At 37.1% G+C, this 26,066-nt stretch overlaps 1 protein-coding gene across 3 annotated transcripts in view; it reads right to left on the minus strand.

The window, feature by feature from the left end:
- The window catches only part of tmem63ba (transmembrane protein 63Ba), a 34,133-nt gene extending 8,152 nt beyond the window's left edge, over nucleotides 1-25,981 (minus strand). For 2 of the 3 annotated variants that reach the window (XM_084092381.1, XM_084092380.1), the window contains exons 1-14: nucleotides 25,733-25,981; nucleotides 15,662-15,886; nucleotides 13,145-13,224; nucleotides 11,580-11,618; nucleotides 8,767-8,857; nucleotides 5,968-6,005; nucleotides 4,846-4,988; nucleotides 4,658-4,709; nucleotides 4,462-4,570; nucleotides 3,380-3,450; nucleotides 2,102-2,182; nucleotides 1,471-1,594; nucleotides 676-809; nucleotides 412-549 (exon numbers count right to left, since the gene is read on the minus strand). In XM_084092381.1, coding sequence (XP_083948507.1) covers nucleotides 412-549; nucleotides 676-809; nucleotides 1,471-1,594; nucleotides 2,102-2,182; nucleotides 3,380-3,450; nucleotides 4,462-4,570; nucleotides 4,658-4,709; nucleotides 4,846-4,988; nucleotides 5,968-6,005; nucleotides 8,767-8,857; nucleotides 11,580-11,618; nucleotides 13,145-13,224; nucleotides 15,662-15,856 — 1,295 coding nt within the window. In that variant the 5' untranslated portion in view covers nucleotides 15,857-15,886; nucleotides 25,733-25,981. The remainder of the gene's footprint in view (nucleotides 1-411; nucleotides 550-675; nucleotides 810-1,470; nucleotides 1,595-2,101; nucleotides 2,183-3,379; nucleotides 3,451-4,461; nucleotides 4,571-4,657; nucleotides 4,710-4,845; nucleotides 4,989-5,967; nucleotides 6,006-8,766; nucleotides 8,858-11,579; nucleotides 11,619-13,144; nucleotides 13,225-15,661; nucleotides 15,887-25,732) is intronic. The other variant, XM_084092382.1, reaches the window with a different exon arrangement.
- Nucleotides 25,982-26,066: the final 85 nt, after the last annotated feature.

Here is a 26,066-nt window from a genome sequence, read left to right on the forward strand (position 1 = left end):
TAAATGCGACTATAGGGCATGACAATATTAAAATTTTATAAACATTAACATCATATTTGTAAAGCCGCTTTGAAACAATGTGTATTGTGAAAAGTGCTATACAAATAAATTTGACTTAACAATACTCTCCAAAAATAGCCTAGTTACATGAAAAATGGCAAGCCCTAGTCAATATCATACAAGTAATAATAAAATTAATAATAATATGCTTTATGCAACTTCCAGTCCACATTGAAATATTGTGGTATCATCGATTTCAGATTTTCCTACATGTAAAACAAATAGATGTATGGTTTATTCTGGCCAAGAACTGCCCATTAACACAGGAAGAAACTGACCAAAGTGGATCCTGTCTAGCACTGTGAAACTACAATCATAATAAATTCATGAGATTCAAGATGAGGATGTTACCAGTAAACATTCTGTGGATTTGGAGCATATGTGACTGTCCAGTTGAATGTGTTGAGCCCGTTGCTGTGGGGGGAGGACTTCGGCTCTCGTCGACAGTGGCAGCCATGACACTGACACGCATTAAAATCTTTCAGGATGCTGGGAAAGGAAAAGACCAAACAGATATTATGGGACCTCAAAGAATACAATGGTAATACCATGATCATTTTCAGCACTTTGGTTAGTGTCAACACACAGAGATACCAAAATGTCTATTAGACTCACAGGGCTGTCATGGCTTCATTCTGGAAGGTAACAAAAGCCATTCCCAGAGGTTTACTGTTGACTTTCTCACGTTCTTTTCTGTATTCTTCCTTTAGTTTGGCCTCGAGGTTAGTGTAGTAGTTGATAGCCTCTTCCTGCAGGGATGGATTAACATTACAAGATTTAGACATCGGTACTGAAATACTTTTTGTTGTAAAGACCCCAAGAAATAAAAAAAATGATATGATATTCTGGTCTCTAGATATGGCACAGGTCCCATCTTCAATGCAATGTGATGTGATTTTCTGGCCTGTTTGATCAACTGACATTGAATTTTGCGCTAAAGGAAAGGTGCTTTGAAGGGAAAAATGTCCTCCCTGTAACTTACTAGGGAGGCATTACCGTCATCGTCCAGAAGGGGGGGATGTGTGCTACGGAAAAAAGGCTCTTGTGATAAACTGCAAGTCTGCTTATCTAATGAGGACACTTGGGAGCTGCTTAATATACCAGCGCTGATGTTGAACATGTCTCACAGCAGCAGAGCGTACATCATCCTGACTAATATGACTGTAAATACAATGAAGCGGAATTACAGGCAGCAAGACAGTGGCTCTGACATCCTGACTGCGTGTCTACTGGGGAAAGGTTATGCATTCATGATTTACATTTGAATGTGAAGTGAAATGCATGATGGTTCATGTACTAATACGAGATCTAGATACCCGCTACTATTCAGAACACTTTGGGCGGAGTGACTGGAGAGGTTATAATGCATGTGACATGTGAAACTCCCATGAGCCTCAGGGTAACACTGACCTGCTCGCAGCCATTGATGATGCAGCAGCAGAGGTGGCCACAGGGTTTGGGGTTAATCATAGTGGGAATGTGCTCCTTGGCCATCAGGTCCGTGTAGAACTTTTTGCTGCGTTCCGCCTTTTTCCTGTAGCAATTTACATTAAAATATGATAATGTAAACAAATAAAATAAAAATGTCAAACAAACAAACAAACACATAAATAACTAAATGAAGTACCTGACTGGGCAAGAGGCCTAATTTACCTGTCATTTACTATCTATCCATCTATCTATCTTTTATTAATCACAGTAGAAATATAGTAGATATCAATGCTTTTATTTATTTATCACAATAAAAATATAGTAGATAAAGGCTCTTTCTTTCTTTTATTTATTATATCTATCTATCTATCTATCTATCTATCTATCTATCTATCTATCTATCTATCTATCTATCTATCTATCTATCTATCTATCATAGTACATATCAATGCCATTTGATGCTATGTCATTTGTATGCTAATTTTATTTTATTTATAAAAAAAAAGAAGGAATGGACACAAATCGGCACCTTATTTATATGAAGTTCCTTGTGTACAATACTTAAAATAGTGACTGAAACTTGTCTCATCTCAGCTTGTAAAATCTTTACCTTTCAGACTCCAGAGACATAAGCTTGGCAACATCGTAACAAATGCGAGCATCCAGAACTATGCAGTTTTCATATGCTTTCCTGGATATAAAAACAAAGAGATAAAAAAAGTGAGAACGTGTAAGAGACATAAAAGAAAATCACATGAGGGGGACAGAAAGTATTTCTACTAATTCCCACTTTCTCATTTAACGTGGCACTGGAACACAATGTTGATAGTGTTGCAGGAGCCAGACTTCACTATTGTCTGGCGCTCACTGTAGTTTCTGCTAGCCAAGAATTGCTCACTTAGACAGAAAGCGACTGACCACCAAGTAAAATGAAGCCACTGCTTTTTTATGTGATGCACAGAGGCCAGTAAATCTAAAATCAATGATACCAAAATAAAAGACTGGCATGCAACAAATTGGTAGGCTTTTCAAATAATGACACAGCAGACTCTGTGAGACGATGTACACGCTGAAGACAGGAGTGGTACATTTGTACACTATGAAGTCAGAATTTCCATCAGTTCTATGGGAGTCTACAGGGCTGATGATTTTTTCCCCCAGTTGGCTGCAGTAGGGCAGATTGCAATATGCTTTGAGATGTCTGTGAGACTAAGGCTTGGGTATCAGTTCTACTTTATTATGTGTTTGTTCTACACATCCTCTTTATCCTCCATCTACACATCCTGCCTTCTATCTCTCTTTCTCACTCGGTCTGGTGGTCTGGACCCCATCTGTGTTTTCCCAGAAATCCTTGACATAGACACTGAAAAAGACATGTATTGTCCTGACACATTCTTCAGCAGTAAATGAGATTAGATAAACCGAGTGGATGGACACACTGAACGTCTTGTAGCCACATGACCACTTTCGAACAATTAAAACAGTTAAGGTTGTCATTTTCTTACATGTCTCAGGACTAAGCCTAGGCATCTTAGTGTGCTTGACTTTACTGTGTGGTTTGGGATAGTTCACACCAAAATTAAAAACCTCATGTCCAAAAGAGAACACAAGAAGATCCAGCAAAAGGTCCAAACAACATTGGACCCCCATTGAATTTCATTGTAAGTGGGAAAAACTCTTCAAAAAATATCTTCTCTTTTTTCTACAGAAGAAAGTCATACAAGTGCATAAATTTGAGGAGATTTACCCTTCCATATGTAAAGCGCTTTGAGTACCTAGAAAAGCCCTGTAACGAATTATAATTACACACTTCATCTTTACTGATGATGGGAAGGTAGATCCTAATTAGTGTTGAGACATACAATTTGTGTTTTCAGCAAGAACTTACTCAAAATGCTGCTTTATATCACTCTCTTCTGCATATTTTGCGATCCCGTTAATGAATAAAGTGCGTTTCACCTGTGAAAGGAGACAATGTGGAGACATCAGAGTACAGTTTGTTAGCATTAGAAATATTATTTCAACCATAATATATTGATTGATGCTCTATGTTGATCTCCATTAAGAGAGCAATTTCATGCAGCACTAAACTATGGACCTTAGTTAGGATATACATATTTAATTTGATACAAAGGACAGCGAGTCTGTGAAGGGACATTTATCTGTTATCATATCTGTTCACTTTGTTAAAAAAACAACATGAAATGACCAACCAAGTTTACATTCTTTGATGATTCATCTGTGCACATTATAAATGTAAATTTTTCATCAAAACATAATATGACTTTTAAGCGACTTAATTGCCAAGCTCTCTTATTTTCAAACTCCTTTTTCACATTTTTTAAATTCCTAATGGATAAAACCAAGTCCTACCCTTCATTATTTTCAGGTTGAATTTCCCGTTTCAAAAAATGTGCCAGATTACGCAAGAAAAGTGTGTTGCAATGGGCTATTTACCCTGACTTTGGTTCATAACTCCCTCTCAGGAAAGTGAAATATTTGAGTAATGAGGGTTTATGCCAAAATAAAATCTGAAAATAAAGAAATGTTCCTGGCTCAATTAAAACGGTTGTTACTGTAAATAACTGAATTAAAACGTTAAAATTGGCCAGTGTTCTTCAGGGTTTAAAAGCAGAAATGTGACACTTATAAGTTATGTTACAATTATTTTATGTGGTACAGGACATTATTGCTAAATATGCTGTTTAGACTATAATTTACTATTATAGTTTTTATTTATATTTTGAATAGTTTTTATATTTTTATTTGAGGAGATCAAGTTAAACTAAATGAAAATGAGAAATGTTGCCTTGGCAACTAGCTGAAATAAAAGAACATTTTAGTTAACTTTTACCTTACGAAAATGTTGTTGTAATTAACTTTAATATTATAACCCTGGCTGTAAATAGAAACTTGTATTGAACCCAGAGCATTTCTTTGAAGTGTTTTGTGTAAGTTGTCTCTGCTCACCAAGTCATCCTCTTTGTAGTGCATCTTTGATGTGTGTCGTCTCATGCTGTACACAGTCAGTAACAGATATAAGCAGGCAAATGTAGTGTGCAACCATAGCAGGTTATTACTGAAACAGAGAGAAAAAAAGAGCTGATGCATTCATCAACAATCTTTCAAAGGTCAAGTAAGTGTCACAGACAATACCCACACTTACTCAGAATATAAGTTGGCTATTGTAGTTCGCCCAAAACTGTAGGCATTATTTTCTGGAGGAAGAAAAGACAAGAAACAGGTTATAGGGAGTCTTTGGTCATATACACTAAAGGAAGAGAAACTCGAATGGCTGCATTCAGACATGCTGTATAATCCCAGATGACTCACTCTTAAACTTTCCTGACTCACCTAACAGGTCTCCTGAGAAGTTAACGGGCAGGACAATGCCCACAGAGAGCACGCCCACCACCACCAACAGACCAATGATGTGCCGTTGGAATGAGAGGTAGTGGACGGCATCCTCGCCACACTTCTCCCTGATCTCGTCATCTCTGGAAGGGTGAGAGAGATGTGTTAGTATACCATTACCATTTTTACTCATAATTGTGCTGATAATTAAATTGTTAACAATAAAATAATAATAATAATAATAATATAATCTATACATTGTACAGCTGAAAAAAGTAAAAGTAAACTAGACATGTTTAACAAGATTTCATCTTTAATATGAATTAGTTTGTCTGAATTTTTCATAGTTGTTTCTTGTTTTTCTTGTAAGTTCCATTTATTTGGTGCTTTGTTCAATCTCAAACCATTATATTTATTTTTATTATTAAGATGTCTGCACAAGAGTTAACTGTAATCTGGGCAAACATTAAACTTTGCTGAAATTAAACATCTCACTTTGGTCTACACTGGAAGTGTTATGTTTGCTCTGCTAAACTATAATTACTAAAACTAAATAAAATAGACGGCATCCTCGCCACACTTCTCCCTGATCTCGTCATCTCTGGAAGGGTGAGAGAGATGTGTTAGTATACCATTACGATTTTTATTCATAATTGTGCTGATAATTAAATTGTTAACAATAGAATAATAATAATAATAAAATCTATAATTTATTAATATTATTTTTTAATAAACAAGCACAATATCTAGTTCACAATATAAACAAAATAGCACTATAGTAATAAAATATTTGAAAACATTTGATATACTACATTGAAGTATTTGACATTACAGTGCATATAATATAATATAATATAATATAATATAATATAATTTTGGCTAATCTTGTTATATACTTGTTATAACGGGAATAATTGGACTAATCTTTTTCTGGTGTATCGTTCCTACTTCCTCATAATTTGAAAAGGACCATAGACACTGCTGGAGTTTTGTGATCAAAAATCGCACCATTTTGGATAGTTTTTGCATTATAGTTAGTAAGTCTTCACATTTTGAAGTTACAGTATGTTGAAATAAACAGAAATACAGTATGTTCATGAAGTAAAAGCAGAAAGGACTCACTTTATCCTGAAGATGGCAGTTAGCCAGGAACAGAGACCCTACAAACACATAACATCAAATTCAGTGTACTCTCTCTAACTATTGTCTGTCAATTACCTCAGCATTCAGAGACATTGTCTCCAATGCAGTTTCAGGAGTTGTTAGAGGCTGCCTGGGTGCACGTGACACCTGTTTACATAAGTGCAGTAATTCCAGATCCCAGCAGGGAAGGGAGAGGCAAACAAACGGCTGTCAAAAGGCATGTGTGCGCCATTATGAAACCCACAGGTGTGTGTGCATTAAGAGATAGAGCTGTGGTAGATGGTAAGAAATACTGCCTGAACTGTGTGAACATTAGCGTGAGAGAGTGCATATAGAGAGTGAGCAAGGAAGACCAAGGGAATGTTCAGAATGGCAAACCTTTATTGCAGGTTTACTACTTTTTTCAGTATGCAGTATGAATACTGTGAACAGTATGCAAATTTTGCACAGAAAACCGGATGATCATATGCTTTCAAGAGTGAACCGTTTCAAATGACTCATGCCAGGGCTTGCACCTCTCAACATGTGTCATGTGCTACTTTGAAGAATCAAAAATACAAAACTGGTATGCACATCCCAAACACCCAGATTGGGCTCAGGTGCAGGACATCAAAATAACAAACAAAAAAAGAAAAGTGAAGTCCGCACACTGCATGCTACTCAAGATAAATTTATTAAAAGCACAACGTTTCGACCACCTGATGGTCAAAACGTTGTGCTTTTAAGAAATTTATCTTGAGTAGCATGCAGTGTGCGGACTTCACTTTTCTTTTTTTGTTCATGTGCTACTTTGACCTTCACAAAAAGCATTGCACATAAAATCATATTTTATTTATAAGTAACAATAATGTTTATTTTTATGCTTTTAGTTTTAGCTTTAACTATAGTTGTACCCTGATAAAGACACATAGGAACAATATTGCTGAAATCACTTTCAGAACGGCTTTTTCTAGCCGATGAATGAAAAATATTGACAATCTGAGCCAATCAGAAATCACCCAACTTTAAAGAACTCAAGCATCATGCAGTGTACACTTGTAATAAACAGAACATTATTGGTCATTGGTGGACGCTAGTGTAGTTATCGTTATACAACCCCATTTCCAGAATGGTTGGGACATTTTGTAAAATGCAATAAAATCAAGAATCTGTGATTTGTTAATTCTCTTGAACCTTTATTTAACTGACAAATGTACAAAGAAAATATTTCCAGTGTTTTCACTGACCAACTTAATTTTATTTTGTAAATATAAACAAGTTTTGATTTTGATGGCTGCAACACACTCCACAAAAGGTGGGACAGAGGCATGTGTCACTCCACCTTTCCTTTTAATTACACTTTTTAATAATTTGGGAATTGAGGATACTAATTGTTGCAGTTTTGCAAGTGGAATATTTGCCCAATCTTTTCTGATACAAGACAGCTGCTCAACAGTCCATGGCCGTCATTGTCTGATTCTCCTTTTCATGATGGGTCATACATTTTCAATAAGAGACAGATCTGGACTGCAGGCAGACAGTCAGGCACATCCCTTCTATGGTGTAGAGTGTCTAGAAACCACTCAGATTTAGCATGTGCAGAACGAGGCCTGGCATTGTCTTGCTTCCCAGGGAAGATGTCATCTTGATAGCAGTTTATGTCTCTGTACAATCCAAATATACGCCTCCATGTCAGTGATACCTTCACACAAATGCAAGTCACCCATATCGCTTGCACTGATGCACCCCAATACCAGGACAGATGTTTGTCACAGCACACACTTTCACTGTCTTCTAGCCCATCTGAGATGAGCTCGGGCTCAGAGAACTCGCTGGCATCTCCGCATAGAACTGATGTATAGCTTTCTCTTTGCGTAACAGAGATTCCAGTGGCATTTCTTTATGCAGCGTCAGACTGTGTTAAGTGAAAATGGTGTTTTAAAAGTACTCCTGAGCACATGTGGCTGTATGATGGTTTCTCATGCAATGCCGCCTGAGGGCTCAAAGGTCACGCACATTCAACGGAGGTCTCTGGATCGGAGATTTCTCTGGATTCCCTGTATCTTTTCACAATATTATGTGTGGTAGATGGTTGAAAGACACATTCTTTGCAATCTTGCATTGAGAAATGTGATTTTTGAATTGTTTGACAATTCTCTCATGATATTTGGCACAAAGTGGTGAGCCATGACCCATCTTTGCTTGCAAAGACTGAGAAGCTCCTTTTTCACCTAAACATGATACCCTCACCTATTACCAATTCACCTACTCATTGTGGACTGCCTTCTTTTTGGCCAAAAGAGCTCTAAAGTGGCAACCTGATTGCAGTAACTGAAAAGAGGGGTACAGAGGATGAGAGGGGTCAGTAACGATGGAAACTGCTTTCCTCTTTACTGCACAGTTATAGAGATCTACAAGTTGAATCTGCGGGGCCCCAATAATTTTTCTTTGTACTTTTGTCAGGTAAAAAAAGGTTCAAGAGAATGAACAAATCACAGATTGTGAGTTTTATTATTTAACTTTTCTGGAAATTGGGTTGTAGTTATCGCTCTTAGTGTGAATGGAATGCAAATTTACAAAGAATAATTATTTATTAATGTGCACAGAATATCGCATAGAGCTTCATTCATAAATCCGTAAGATGGAAATTCAAACCGGAAGAACACGAGCGCAGCGCTGAAAAAGGGCTGGTCTACACAATGTATACTGTCTATACAGGAGTATACTGTGCAGTATGCTAGTATTCCATTCTGAACATAGCCATAAGCATCCACAAAGATGACATTGCAAGCTACTTACGTTGTCCCTTTGGTCAAAGTCGACCGAGCTGGACACAGAGGTGAGACGCTCGTATCGGGAGTCGGCAGGCGTCTGCATGGCGGAGGCCACACTGAATACAAACACACATTATCAAACACATGCCCTCTCTGAACACTGAACTCAAGCTAACATACAAGTGTACGGTCACTTAAAGGCATGCCACTTCATTCAGCAGTTATTACAATAATGATTAGATTGATGTTGATAATGGAAGATCTGTAATATAAAGTGCTATGATCATGTTAAAGGACTAGTTCAACCCAAAACTGATCATTCACTGAAAATCTTCCTCTCCGCTGCAGTTCTCATTTCTCAGTTAAATTAAAAAATAAAAGTATGAGGATTGTCACAGTTAATAATGATGAGACAAACCTGGTGTTACGCACTTTGATGCATTATTTAAAATTAATCAATACAAACGAACAAGATTTCTACACATAAGATTTGAGAACTAATATTTCCAGCAAATAACGTGCTAATTCATTAATAATTGTAAGGGTTTTTTTTGACAGTCAAGTCAAGATAAATTTATCTGTATAGTATATTCTGTATATTCACAATACACATTGTTTCAAAGTATCTTTACAGAAAATCATGATGTTAATGTTTATAGTATCTTAATATCTTCATGCCTTATAGTCACATTTAGCAAATTAGAGCTGGGATATATATATACACATGAGTATACTATATGCATGTATCCCACAGTTGGACATACTTATATATGCAACTTAATATAAAGAGTTAATATAGTTACATTTTGCGACAAAATAAATAAAATCACGCAGTTGAGATTTGCTATATATAGTACATATCGCTTTATGTGAGTGTACTGTATATGTATGCGGATAAAAATGCATACAACGGATAAAAGTGGATTATATTAGATATTATATTATCTAACTTTATATACACTTTACATTTTGTGATGATATAAACAATCACACAGCCCAAATTTACTATAAAGTATATATTACTTTATGCAAGTATACTGTATGTATGCAGGCAAGTAGGATGTACTAAAATATCCCAATTTTTCTATGTCTTGTCTTAATCCAAATTATTATCTGGCATGGAAAAAGAGCAAAGGGTGAATAAACGACTATTCCTAGCACCCTCAAGCGCCCCCGTAGAACCGGGCCTGTCTGTATAATTACTTTTCTTCTGAATCAGTTTCGGGTTCAAACATATATGGCTGAATATTTCCACTTGCCATTGTGTAGCGTTTACTATAGTTGACCGAGTGGATTAGGTTGTTCAAACTGAAGTGCGATTGAGTGGAGGTGGGGACTAATTTGCACATTCATGGCCCCACGTATACTAAAAGCAAGGGTATAGTTTTACTTAAGCTATTTTAAGGCATGAGGAAATTATTTTCACAGGAAAAAAACAACATATAAATATGTCATTGTGATTAGTTTTAGGGGATAAAATGATTGACCGCAGGCGGATTTTAAGTGATGGGCACGGCTAGGCCTTCCAGGCTCAGATTACCAAAGCTCCATCAGGGCATATCAAGGCTAACCACATGTTGGGCATGCAGCAGTAAGTGACTGTGCACATACAAACACAAACACAGAATTAGCATCAGAGGCTCAGGGGCATTACACACAGATTGTTCACAAAGAGACTGCAGTAAACCTATAAAGGAGATGAACATGCAGAGAGGAGCATACATTTGATTTGAGGCAGAGCGTGTTAAACAGAGATACACAAAGACACTACTTTAACATAGATACAATGACCTCCAAAAGCCACAATTCATAAGTATGAACTTCAGTGCATTAAATAAAATATCCTAGAAATCTGCAAACGTATTTAGCTGCCTGTATTTAAAATAAAACTGACAATTGGCATTCTGTTTGATAATTTGCAATCTAATATGCAAGTGTGCCTTAAATTTCAAAATAGTTTTTGGGGCCAGTGTATGTGTCATTCTCTGACTACAATATCCACAAACATTTGGACTGGTTCTATAGGACAACTTCTATAGGGCCCTTCTAATAAGTGTCAGTGCTTATTGCTTGTCAATGACAAAAACGATCAAACAACCGGACAAATCACAGGTATTCATCAAAACAAGGTCTTCCAGTCACACAGGGGTTTTCTATAACATCACAGGATTTTTTTTACCTCTCCCTGTAATCCTCTTCCCTGTGGGACCTATAGGGTGCAAAGACCCTGGCCAGAATGTTCACGCTTACAAGAACGAAAACACATCATTTAATGGTGAAGTGTGTAGTTTTTGCAAAGTTACAAAGAGAAACTATAAGTAAACCATTTGCAGTTTGACTTCCTATAAGTTCAAGACTGTACATTGCTCTGTTTTTTTGAGCAGTCTGTTATGTAAACAACTTCTGTGAGTTTGAAAAGGGACTGACTACCTGTTTAGCAGAACAATGGAAGACAGGGATGGGAAAATGTAGGAGAGTTTAGGAATTTGTTTGGAAACAATTATTTATGCAGTTTCATTTGGTGATGCGAGTGGCACGGAAATTACACACTTCGCCTTTAAAAGACACAAATCCACAAGAGACACATATTGATTAGCTCAGGTAAATGTGATGATTATCTTGAGAAACCCTCAACCAATGGACTCTAGGAAAGAAGTAAATTAAAAAGGACAAGAGAAAGAAGTGAAAAGAGTTATTAGGAAACAGATACACAGTGAACAAATTCACCCCAAATCCACCCGATAGACACACAGCAGAGGAAATGCCAGAGAGCAAATTCAGAAAGCAGACACAAGGTGTCCTTGGAAGAGAGAGCTGAAGTGTAAAAACAACACATACTATTCCTCGTCCAGACGTTGATAGTGCTGATTCCGCCTACTGATGAGGGAAAAGAAGTTATTCAAGTTCATGCTTGACAGAAACTTATGAGACTCAAAATATGAGATCATTCAGTCAGAGGAAGAAGATTGTATTAATCAGCTGAGATGCACTAACTGAGATGACACTAATTAAAATTTTCCTATGACTCTGTGATACAAGTTATTACATGTAATCAGAACAAATCGTTGAGGAATTTCACATTATTGGTTTTAGATGTCATGAAACATCTTTTTTATTATAAAATAAAAAAGTAAATATATAAGAATAAAACCATTCTAAAAAAAAAATATATAAACAAACTATATTAAAAATACCACAAAATTGTTTAATCCTTGATTCTGATTGGATTGCATTTTTCTTGAGATAACTGCATGTATCTCCAGTTTTAGTTGACAGCTTTACAGTTCCACATCACTTCACCACAGGACTTTCAAACTAGTAATGGTGGCTTGACCTGTTTGTAAGCAAGATACTAAATCTGTGACAAAAGGAAACTGGAAAAATGTCTTGAGACAAACATATGTACACATGTGGTCACCATGATACAAGTACAGTATGAATTATTTATTAAAAATGTAATGCATAGCCAAGTTGTAACATGCATTCAGCTTCATGATCTGACTTTTCAGGATTTCACTTGACCCCAAGCAACATTTCTAACATTTAAATTGATGACTGGAAAGTTATAATGTAGGTGTTGCATTTCAGGGAAATGTTTATGGAACCAAATGTTCAAAATAGATCAATGAATGCTGGGTGCACACAAAATAAACCATTCCATTTATTTAATTGTTGACACTTCTTTAAAAAAATACTGACTCAAAATACTGAATCATGACTTTGTTCAAATGAATGTGCTAGCCTGAAACATGGAGAGAAGGTTCTGACATCAGAGTAGTTTAATGTGACTATGGGATCTGACTGGACAAAAATTTGAGATGCCCAGAATATAATCTGATCTCCCATAAACACAATCTCTAATGCACTTGCGTGCTGCTAAAACCAGTTTCCAGATCTCTAGATGTGAGTGTGATTGAAAGGCAGGGTCATATTACTAATAGAATAAGACTAGCTGAGCTGTCTGAACAACCAATCCATTGGATAAACCCATTATGTAGCAGCTGAGAGCATGCTGTTGTCTTACAGCATTCAATGCATTCCTGCAAGAGGCATTTTCTCTTCAATTTGGACAAATCAAAGGTCTACATCATGATTGATGAATCAAGTGTCCAGCTGTATATATTTAGTCTGGCAGAAAATGCCAGAAAATGTTACTCAATGTTGGAAAGATGAGTGTTTGTTTGGGGTTAGATTGGGGCCAAGAGCATGCTGTGAACACAGCCAGCTGAGGCCGCAGTATGAGTCGCTGAAATAGGACCGTACAAGTGCTGTCTTCATTTTTTTTTTATTGTACTACAATGAAAATGACATCAGAACATTTGAAAGAATCAGGGGGCGACATTTATCTTTGTCTAATATTGTGTACTACAAAAAGCTACTGTATGGAATATAATAGTTATTACCTGTCGGCATCAGAGACCAATGCGAGACGGCCATAATCCCACGCCACCTTCCTCAAGAGAGAGAACACACATAGCAGCACCTGGAGACCCAGAACATACATGTCACACAATCAAATTCACATCTCATTCCACAAATGCATTCAAACTCAAATTCCAGTTCACAATGCCGCAAATATGCAAATTGAACACAATTAAGAAACACATTCCTAAAGTGCATAAATTTAGAACCACAGCAAAACTAGAACATGTTACTCTACATAACTGTAGTGTGGATTATAAAGGCCCACAGAATTCCACAGAAAGCTCGGCAGACTTCCACAGAATTCAAAGCATTTTTACACACTCCCAGTCACTTTTATTAAAGTGCAAACAAGAAAATGGCTTTCATAACCCATTTTACTTCTACATACTTTACTTTTATCCATTGGGAATTGATTGGATGATGAAAAGTGGGCGTTCCATACCAGAACTGACATGTTTGTGAATTTGCAATTAATTGAACAATGAACAATTCATTTATTGCAGCTGGCTCCCCTCTTGAAACACCACTGGCACCCACTTATGAGGACGCATTTTGACTGAGACATGGAGGCTAAAAGTCACGTTCACCCTTGAGAGCATCTGGATGCAAGTTAACACTTCTTTTTAAATCTATGATTATTTGCTATTATTACTTTACCACTAGGCAACATTAAATGATGGATGAAAAGGAACATGCAATGACATACATTCGAGTGTAATGGATTATCGAAAAATAGAAAAAATGTAGGGCTTGGTTCTATCCATCAGTTGTTGATTGGAATTTGAGATGTGGGCATTGCTTTTAAAAATGAATGCAAAATTGCCTTCTGATTGTGGAGTGGTGGCGTTTAGAGGTGAAGTGAACCCATGATTGGCATACATATAGTTAGTCTCGCGTAGCCAGAGACTTCAGACTGACGGCAGAAGGTCTGGACTCTATCGCAGCTTTCATTGGCCAAGGACTGCCCAAGAGGACGTTTGACTAACATGTAACGCAACCAATCACAGTTCGGTTTGTTCCACGTCATGTTTAGGGGTGTGAAAAAGTTTCCCTACAATAACAGCCCAGCGTGTGTCTAATAAATGATTAATTCAAGAACGTTGTGCAAGTTTACTGCAACAGTGGAGCCGTGACAATCTAGCTTTTAGTTGATACTGGTAAGTGCTTATTATCACAGTCGTAACCATGATGGCTTTTTTCCTTCCACAAGTGGTTTTGGCGTCACAAAGGCTTTGTTTCCAGGCGGACCATTAAAGGAGCTGTATGTAAGAAATGTATTTCAATTAATCATAAAATGGCCCTGATATGTCACTTGACATTAAGAAATCATGTTCATTTCAAATACTTATATCACTGACAACAGTAGTCCAGCCAGGATATTGTCAATTAAAAAGTGAAGTTGCAGCCCTCAACTGATGTTGATGTTGTCATGTTGTGTTTTGGCCTGAAGCCACCCTCCACCTATCAACCAATCACGAAGTCAGTAGTGTTTCGGCATCCGGGTTGCCAGCTCTGCTCTAGTTTCCACAGCTGTAGCTACAAACGTTCGTGCTGGATCCTGCAGCCTATCTGGCAACCTCGAGTCAGGGGGGAGGGGGAGGGGATACACTGCTCTACAGTAATTTGAAAGTGATTGCAGTACCAGTTTTGGCCACAATCTTACATACGGCTCCTTTAAAGAATGCATCACACAGGTCTCCCGGACATTCTGTAGAATTCAACCAACCAGATGCAACTTCGAAAATCCTGAAGTGTTCAAGTTAAGTGTGCCATACGCATCAGATGTTCAGCCAACGGTCTGTGGGCGTGACGCCTGAGGCTGAGACTAACTAATAGTAGTCAATGAACAATAAACTGGGTTAAGATAATGTACTTTAAAGTCGACATGAAATCAAAATTGACCCTATTTACTTTGTTAGCGAATATTACTAGTCTTGTGGTGAACAATTAATCCGTTCAAGTTAATACACAGAAATTTTTTTTTGCCGTGGTAATCTTTAATCAAAATCTGAAAAGTTACTTCCGGTCTGGAATGGCGTTCCTTTTCTGATGATGTCAGTTTGACGGCTTGGGTTGAAAACGCTAAACCACTCCCCTCAAACCGTTAATCTGTTATGTGCAGAGATGGAGAGGAGAAGCGCTAAAGTAAAACCCTGCCCTATGTTCAATATTCCGTTTCACTTGGAAATACATCACAACACTGGAGAAAAGTCATTTGCAACTTCCAGTTCACGGGGACTTTAACATAAAAAAATCTTACATCACATTTAAGTGGTCAAAATGACTGGAGAATTCCGGCACACACCACCAGAGAAAATCTTTAACCGGAAGATTGAGTTTACAATAAAATCTATAACATGCATTTCCAAAACAGTGCGCAACAAGACCGGGAATGTGTGTTAAGAAAGTAAACGGTCAAGATTAATTTCATGTTGACTTTGAATGACTAACTCATGGAAAATGAACAGAAACGGAAAATTGTTTGTGATGCGCACCAAGAAGCACATGAAGTCAAGGGCGAGTACGGTGGGCACTCCTCCGAAGGGCAGGCCCTGGAGCACCGTGCTGCGGATCCGGCCCGTATAGCAGTAGTCCTTGGAGCTGTTGGAGCTGGAGCAGTTGTGCTGGCCTGTGCAGACCTCAGCTTCACTGCTCACAGCCATCATGAGCAAAACTAAGACAATCAGCATCCTCAGTACTGCTGCATCCTGAAACTCCACCTGTTAGGAGACAAGAGGAAGAGCGTTATGAATATCTTTCAGGGGTGTACTTGCACGTAGATGATGACCCAAAGCTAACAGAAATCGACAAAAAGCTCTAATACTGATCACCTGGGGTCTTTACAGGGATAGTTATGGGAAAACAAAGGAAAAATAGTCAACATCAACTTGAGTGATGAGTCTGTCATCCTGCCTGACATCTTTCATGTTTTACAAAAGAGAGAAATTCATAGAAATTTTGAACAACACGAGAGGTTTTTTGGGGTTAACTAATCCTTTAAGAACTGGCATATAGAATTCAGAATTCATTAAGAATTAGGCCTAATTATCTGAACACATTTAAAGATCGAAAGGCTGAAATAATGGTAAACAATGAAAGCAAAGAGAACGGTTTTGCAAAGTATCTTACAGGAAAGACCGGTTCTATAACGCTCAATATCATAAATCTGCTTCGTGTCTATGACGTCTAAAGGTGCAACTTGGCGAATTATGTAACTGCATGAAAGCTTTGCTGTGAGTGACTGACAACACATCTCTACATTAAGAGATCTGTGGAGCTCCAAGGCTGTGCATGCTGTGCGCTGGCATGCTACCGCTGGCTCAACACAGACACATCTATATTCCTCCTACAGTGAGATCAGCCACTAAACCACTTGACAATGGACAAACAGGCCGAGCCATCTCTCTGAGGCAAAATGCACCAACTGTACCAAGTTCTTCCTGAGGGTACACTGTCTAAAATTGCCAGCCAGGAATATACATTTCAAATACTAAGGAATATTTCACAGTAATAATTTTTTTTTTTCTTTCTTTTGTGGAACACAATGGGACGCTTTTTGATGAATATATGCACAGCTTTTCCAATTTTTTTTTCCTCAACCAAAAAAACTCCATAAAAGTATTAGAAAAGTAGTTTACAGATAATACAGGTTTGAAACAACATGGTGAGGGTGAGAAAATAAATAAATTTTTGTGTGAACTATTCCTTTAATTTGATAAATTATCACGTTTAGTTAGTTATTAGTTTAGGTATTAGATTAAACATTTTCGTTACTTGAAATAAAATAAAGGTTAACTAAAATAAAATTAATATATATATATATATATATATATATATATATATATATATATATATATATATATATATATAAAAAAAACCTTTAATATTTTTTTTCCAGCTAGCTAAAATAAAATAATTGAAATCAAATTGAAATAAAATGAATAAAAACTATATAGACATTTAAAACCATAGTAACTAATATAAACGACAAAAACGCACAACAAACTTACTAAAACTTTAAAAATGAAAATATAAAAATAAAAAAATAATTCAAAATATGAATAACGGTACTATACGGTTATCCGGACCACATGTGATGACCTACCCCAACCCCGCCCCTAAACCTGGTTGTGGTCACGTGTGGTCAGGATAGCCGTATAGTACCTGAATAACTATAATAGTATCTTAATGATACTAAAATAATACTGCTTTAAATATGCAATAACGTGGGGTTAATTTGAGCAGATTGGCACCCATCGCCTAGGTGAGTGCGTTTAACAAATATTACCATTTAATCTGCTGGTCATTTGATAATTTATTGTTCAAAGGATGCAAGGAATCTAAAGCAACAACATACACACACATTGGCTGTCCAGTGTGAATTAATGTCAGAACCAAAGTTATGTTAACCGTGACAGCAGGACTCTGACTTTTCCAATGGAAAATAAATACAGCATATAAGGGTGATGGGGGAGAGAAAGTCACACGCTGCGTTTCATAACAAACCAAACTCTGTGCCAAGCCAGCTCAAGGTGAGGTTAGTCATCAGCATATCATCTTTGACACCAATTCACTTCCAAATTCCAATACTTTATAAGGAAAGGGAACACTTTTTAAATAATTGTTTAACAGCGGAATTCCTGGTTTAAAAACAAACTACGTTACCCTTGATTCTTCAAAGAAATCTCCACCAATCAGAGAATCGCAACCAGCAATTAGCACCAAAAAACACTTTAGCTCCCATCCACTCCCATTGGACTGCAAATAATGTAATAATCTCCCTATGATCTCAAACTACTTAAATATGTGCATATTTTGCAATAAACATAATTATTTTATTATAAAGCTGTTTAGTATATATTCCTGTACTTTGTCTTTTTGTTTCAAATAGTTTATAATGTTGCGATTTGCCTCGTAGCTGTTTGGTTTATGGCTTGTAACTCTTAAATGAAGGTTTTTATACGTATACACTTTTATATGGGCAAAATACTTCAGAAACCAAGACTGCTGAAAAAGTGGGCGGTCTCTATTGCACTCTATAGTCAGTGTTTGGGGTTTGTTCAAACTTCTGCAATTGTTACTGGCACAATTATTCACACAGAACAGAATGAAACAGTTTAAAGGCCAGATCAGATCAATGATTTAACTGCATTAAATTCAACGTATTGAATTAATCGCAAATGTAAACGGCAAACGCATTGTCTTTGGCATATTTAGAACAGTTCCTTTGGGACAGATGGCTGGGACATCCACCCCGCTGCTGTTCTTCTGAACTCAACGCTAATGCCGAGTCATGAAAACAAACAGCGCATGACAGCAAACCTTACAAGCTTGTGACAGCCAAGCTCTAATAAAAGCATCAGGTTGCAAATGATCCATATTACAGAGACTTATTCACTGACTGACTGCCTTTACTTATGTTCAATTAAGCCTGCTGTCACACAGACCGATCTTGTGATTTCCTGGCATCAGCATGCTCAAACACACACACTGCTGAGTCTGACAACCACAAGTCTGAATATAACAGTCTCATCTTGACAAACCAAGGCCTTATATGTTGACATCCTCCTGATGTCGTAAGGTCGAGCGCTGATTGATTCCTGTTTTTCAGACATCTGAAAAAGTGGTCAACAGATCAATAAGAGAACTGATTCTGAACAGTTCAGTGAAAACTACAACAGAGCATACGCCTTCCCGAAACATGCTGACACTTGTTAAGTTCTGAACTGAATTTAAAGTTCTGACCTCAACAAGTTTGACAACGTTACAAATCACTGCTGATTTGTTTGTTGAATTCAATTATTTATCTAGCTCACAATCTTGCGTTCATACTATCGATTAAAGGTCCCGTTCTTCGTGATCCCATGTTTCAAACTGTAGTGTGTAATGTTGCTGTTAGAGCATAAATAATATCTGTAAAATTATAAAGCTCAAAGTTCAATGCCAAGCGAGATATTTTATTTAACAGAAGTCGCCTACATCGAACGGCCCGTTTGGACTACATCCCTCTACTTCCTTCTTTAATGACGTCATTAGAACCGTTTTTTGACTAACCTCCGCCCACAGGAATGCTCCCTCAACTCTACCGAAATTCGTTTATGTACTTGCGCACTTCTTATAACTTACTGTGTTTACTCAGCTCTTACGGTGATTTTCTGAAGTAAAACTGACGCTTCATCTTTTGTGTGATGTACAATAAACTTTATTAAACTCATCAGTATATGTTTGATCATCATTCAGACAGCAGACTTGTAGGCTATTAATAATGGATACATACAAGCAGATGACAAATACGTTATAATAACCGTAATTAAACTACTAAACTATACCTGTTATACAGCACTCTGACTCTGTAGGCATTATTGTCCGACTCGAAATGAACACCGTTACTGAGAGTTTCTGATATTATCATCATTCTGTGAGATGAAATTGTCCTGAGAGACTGAGCGCGAGCTCGTGAAGCTCCGCCCCCTGGGTCATCCAGCAGCATTTGCATTTAAAGGGCACACACTAAAACAGCGCGTTTTTCTGAGCCCCAAAAAATGACAATTTAAACATGCTGTAAAAAATGATCTATTGGGTATTTTGAGCTGAAACTTCATATACACACTCTGGGGACATCAGAGACTTATTTTACATCTTGTGAAAAGGGGCATAATACGGGACCTTTAAGCCTTGCTTCAAATGAAGAGAAGTTATAGGCTACTCCAAGTCTATGCTGATAAGGAAACTTTAAAGCAGATGATAGAATATCAGACAAAAAAACATATGATGTAACATGTCTCCAGTGCTGCTGCTGCTGAAACATTTAATCTATAGCACAGCTTCTCTGACCTCGTTCGTGCAAGTCTCATTACACTGGGCTCAGCAAAACTCACATGATCTTTAACAGTAAAGGTCATCATCTCAGGCCAACGGGTCACATTAGAGTATTGATCTGTACAAGTTCACAACACCTGCAGCATTTACTAATATCAAACTTGGGCAAAATTGAGAATTTAAAAACTGGCTCCCATTCGAATCATGAGTGTGAATTCGAATCAAATGTCAGATCATGTGATGCTGAACTGGAATCACAGGAAAAGCAGTCCCTCCAGGATTTCGAGATTCTGCAATTGCAGAATTGAATGCAAAACCAAACAAAGTTTGTGATATTCAGGGCTTGCAATTTTTCTAAAATGATGCAGATTTCCCATAGATTTTGGGCCTAGACGCATCGTATGACGTCACTGAAACACGCATTCAGCCAAAACCCACTTCGAATCGATCGTTAGACTTCTGTTTGCACTATTGCTTCGGCAATGCATCCGTCACTCCCAGTCAGTCAACCACCACAATCCTGCTCCCACTGTAAACAACACACACACACACAGCCGCACACTCTGAGTGACATCTTTTCAATCAACCGGTTCAATTTATCAACACTGACTGTATGCTGTGTAAAACAGTCTCACGGACTCTGAACAATCCCTCTAGAACTAGGAAAGGAGATGCTAAATAAAAATGTAAATTCACTCTCTGACAGTAGGTGACGCTTATTGAACAGCCGTGATACATCGAGGCCCAAACTGAGCAAAAATAACAATTTGGTGCAGTTATTATTAATATGGCCAAAAATTGAAATTAATGAGATTTATATAACAGTATAGCAGATTAATGACATAAAATGCATAATATAATTTGGCATTCTATATTTCCAAATAACGTCTTAGTAAGATGATATTTAAATGCTTTGTTTTATGATGAAATCTATGCAATTTTTATTGTGTGGGGGGGGGGGGGGGGACACAATGTAATGCAGAATACGACAATGGTGATTGAGAGACGAACAAGTAAACATTCATTAAAAGCCTGTTCTATCATTATTTGATACATACATTTTAACACAGTTTTTCTAATGCTAATGATTTTGCTCGCAATATCATCTAATGTTTCTTGAGATGTGTGTATGGTAATGTTTTGTGAAATTCATACTGACAAATGAAATATTCATGAAATGTTATGAATTTATATATATAAAAAAATAATTATAACTCTGCATTCAATTTCATGGTATTCGTAATATAATTTTGAATGTTGCACAACCGTGAAAAATACATTAGCATTTCTACTTTTTCAATTGAGAGTTGCAGCAAGTGACCTTGGATCAGCTGAAACAACTGCTATTGCCTGTAAAATCCTAATAAACAAACAAACGAGTGATTTCTACACCCAAAACACTATCATTCTGCAATGTTAACATATAATAACCTTTTATGCCCTGTTGGACTACAGTTTGACTTTCATGAGAAACACAAGACAAATCAAATTGCTTTGGATAAGAATGTGCCGTTCAGATAATCTGTTCTTTCGGGTTGTTGGCCTCAAGGTGAAAGGAAATAGTCGCTCATTAACCACATTACAAGAGTGAAGTAATACTGGCACCATTTCGTCGTGCTAACAACAGAGCCGTAAATAACATATTACAACATCATATCCAAGGTCAAAGTGATTCCACTTCACAAACACTATCAGCAGTCTTAAAGGGATACTAGAATACTTTCGTTTCACTGGACTGTAATGTATGACAACAATTAATCCGCCGCTCTTTTACTGTGGTATCACTGTCTGCTACTGAATTTCATCACCTGTATCTACCAGTGAAATATATATTACCTGATCAAGTGCTGAACACTTTGCCACTTTATTTGTAACGTGTGATCTCTATATTAATTTTCATATACCTTTATGTCTGAATGCAATTGTCGAGTGTCTCCTGTTTCAGCAAACAAGTATCACCTGTATTGTCATGTCCAGTGACAGGATTTAAAGGGGTCCTATTATGCTTTTCCACTTTTTCAACTTTAGTTAGTGTGTAATGTTGCTGTTTGAGCATAAAAAAGATCTGCAAGGTTACAAAACTCAAAGTCCACTCCAAAGGGAGATATTTTATTTAACAGAATTCCCTTTTCAAGAACTACAACAAACGGCTCGTTTGGACTACAACACGATTTTTCTGGATCTTATGAAATCCGCACCCACGGAATATGCGAAAAAGGGGACGAGGCCTGGTTGAGCTGCATTAGAGAAGACAGTGTTGGATGCTATGTCAAAGAGACACCGTTTTTTTCCACAACGTTTCCTTTGTTTGACCTTCCTAAGGCTGATAAAATGTATTTTAAACACTGTTCCTGAACATGATTACCCCAACGTTCATCTATGCCCTGCACATTTTATGGAGAACAGCTTGTTTTCTGTTGCTTTTGTAAGCTCTCGCTTTTGTAAGATGGTTCACCGCTCCTTAGAGAAATTAACCATGGTTTTATGATCGATTACTGTTTGTATTACCTCCGTTTTCCGACAAATATCACGATTAAATGGTGGATAACATCGTATCTATAATGTACAAGATAATTCTAAAAAACATACCACCCCGAAACATCCTGTGAAATCCGTGCTTGCAAAGTCTGTGCATGAAATCCGTTCTGGATGCTGTTCTTGTTCGTTAACATTGTCAGGGTCTGAATCGGGCTCGAATTGGTTTGAAATAACCTTAATATTTACACTAGAGAAGAACACAGTTATGGAGGGGCGGGACATTTTGGACTTTAAGCAACAGCTGCTGATGGAGCAGCAAAAAGAACGCAAAAATCACGGCGTAGGGATTTAATCATCTGACAAAATACAAAAAAAAGAAAGTGATTTTAAAAAGCAAGAGAAAGGATGCTTTCGGCATTTAATGATATACAGAAACAATTACAATGCCACATAACCTAAAACATAACATTAACTTTCTCAATCTGTCACGTAGTAACGACTGCGGCAAATCAGCTGTTCTCCCGTAGTAGACGGTTACAGTAGAACTTCGCGAAGTAGCAGTTAAAGTCGCGCATGCGCAATAGAACGACAGAATGCCGTTACCGTTCCACCAGAGGCTGTTGCTTAAGGCCCTATTTCCCGAACACGCGCTAAGGCTGCCAATCACAACACACTGGGCCAGCTAACCAATCACAGCACATTTTGTATTCCGGAAGGAGGGGCTTCATCGAAATCGGCATGTTCAAGCCAGACTGGGGAGAGAGGTGCTGTAATAATGTAAAATATGTGAAAATAATGCATTTTTTGAACAATCAAGCATGAAAACATTCTAGTACACCCCAAAAACTAAATCAAGACTTTGTAAAAGGGCATAATAGGACCCCTTTAAAAGATGACAACTGATAGCTGTGCAGATATCCTGCACACCCTGAAAATATTATAAAACACAAATATAACATAACATTTTTCAGTTAAAATCTGATTAGTACCTTCAGCATGCACAAACAACAAGATTATTTTTTTCATTACAGAGACTCATAGAGATGTGTATTTTTTCTGAAACGTTGCCCAGTGAAGAGCAGTGATAGGCCGAAATATTGGCCAGGCTGATACATGTGCTGAATTTAGCCATTTGAAAATAATCCATTGACCCCCCCCAAAAAAACTTTTCAAAAGTGTTAATTCACCCTTGTGCCAGAAAGTGCCAAAATTAACCACCAGCCTTGTCAATGTTTATTAAACCACACTCTAACAAGAATCTGTGAAATGTATGGTTAAAAAACAGCACCTGTGGTTGACAGTTAAAATATACAATCAGCTGTCAGCCAAAGTTTTTGGATTGAAATCATTTTACAGCAAAAATTATATTTCATTAACTGATATAATGTCAATAAACCAAAGTACTTAAATCTCTGTAGTACCTTTATAATACTGACAACCATCATAAATACGCAGGTGGTAAAAATAAAGCCACATGATAAATTAAACCATCGAATTGTGGAGTTACAGGGAATTCTGGGAACTCGGATTAGATCTATTACAGTTTATCACTGTATATAAGTAAGGCAATTAACAGGATTTTACCATGGCATGTTAAAATTATGATCATTTATGTTTCCAAAACTTAAAATAATAATAAAATAAGTGTATTTTGTGTCAGCATGGTCAGTCTTTCACCCTGGGCTCTCAATATCATTACTGCCCACTGAAAACCGGTCAACCACTTATAAAGCACGCCAAGCATGAGGACAACATTACTAAGGCTCATGTGGAGGATAGCACATTTCAATCTGGTTTGCTATACCATGCAAACTGTATATTTGAGTCAGTGAGAAGAAAGGATATGTGGTGTGACATATGGAACATATGGTGAGCCCCAGGAGCCAGTTGTTGCTTTGCTGAACAAGACCTGAAAGGAGCTTTGTAAGATATGAAATTCTCCTCAGTTTTGTCAAACTCAGCCAAGCCCAAGGGGTAAACTGCATTCCGACTCCTGAGACAATATTAAACTTGGAGTGAAGCGTTCATCTGTTTGAAATGCACTGAAATGGTTTTAAAACTGTATCCAATTTCTAGAAGCCATCTCCAAGACACCAAAGAGCTCAATTTATTGATTTCGTTGCACTAAGCTCTGTGCCAGAGGCCAAATGCAAAACGCAAGTATCAACCAACAGAACTGAGTGATTTGCCACAGGATAATCAAACTTGGCAGGCTGAAATTTTGTACTTTTAACATCACAAAATCATCGGGATACCAATAAACAACTAGTTAAACTCAAGGGACATGAAAAATTAAAATCAAAGTAACTAATTAGTGCACAAAACAAACAATAAACCACATAATTGTATTCCTCATAACTACAAAATCATGTTATTCTAATCTCTAGATCAGGGGTTTCAATCTTTAGACGCCACAGAAACCCCTATGGTCATCCTTGTGCAAGGGACACCAATGCTAACATTTCAAATGTAGCTTTAACTTTTCATGTATAAAGAAAGACCCAATTTATACAGTAAATTTGTTTATTAAAAATATGTGGAAAATATTTTGTATTAAGTAAAAAAAAAAAAAAAAAATCTGCTCACTATATTCCTGTACTGTTAAATGTATGACTTGTTTAAATCAAATGTATTGTTATATTTGTAAATGTACTTACTTAGTTAATTTCTATAGTTTAATTACATTTACTTAAAAAAGAAAATGTAATGGAATCGATCAATGTTTCTCTTTAATACAGCACTAGTATAGATGGATCAGAATATGTGTCACTGGAGAACATCATAATCTGCTAAGATACTGGTGAGGATTGACACTAATCATCAGATTAGCTATGCTACACACCACCTCACGTTCCTCTAACTCAAAAATAACCACAGAATGTATTTAATTATTTACATTAAATAGACTTTTAGAAAAACAGTTGATGAGGCTAATCAATCCATGCCATAATATAACGTCAACATGTTAGCTATAGACTGCTTGTGTGTGAGACCACTATATTTAGTCATTATAGATAAATGACAGTGAATTATGTATTGATCTACCTTAAGAATAATTACTAATAAAGTTAAATACTTGTATAGGTAGCTACAGCTAATGTGCCTAGCCGAACTGTTAGCCACTTTGTTGTGGTTTCTCACCAACTGGTTTAAATTACTTCACATTGGTGTAACGTTAGGTTTACTTCTACTAAAACTAAGCATCACAATGATCAGACTGACACCGCTCAAACTAGTTGGTTCAGGTGGTAGAAGTTGAGTTAACTCACCTGGCCGGAGTGATCAAAGCCAAAGTAGCTCTCGGTTAGCTACTGCTGTGATATCCCAAAATAACCGCAATACTATCAAAATTCCAGTTCAGGAATTCCTCGGAAAGGTTTAATAGTGTTCGGAAAAACAAAATGCTGAGGATTAGGCCATTTTTCAGTTAGTGTCTCATCTACGACACTGACACACAACAAGCCCTAGCATGGCTGTAATGGATCGGGCCGGTGACGATGTATGTGCGGTTGATAGGCAACCCACGAACTGTTTCCCAGCTGGGGCGTCGTCCATGTTCGGGTCTTTTCGGATGATTTCGGTCACATTCGACTCCTCTTCGAA

Source organism: Abramis brama (assembly GCF_963993115.1).
Source record: "Abramis brama genome assembly, chromosome: 19".
Taxonomy (NCBI): Eukaryota; Metazoa; Chordata; class Actinopteri; order Cypriniformes; family Leuciscidae; genus Abramis; species Abramis brama.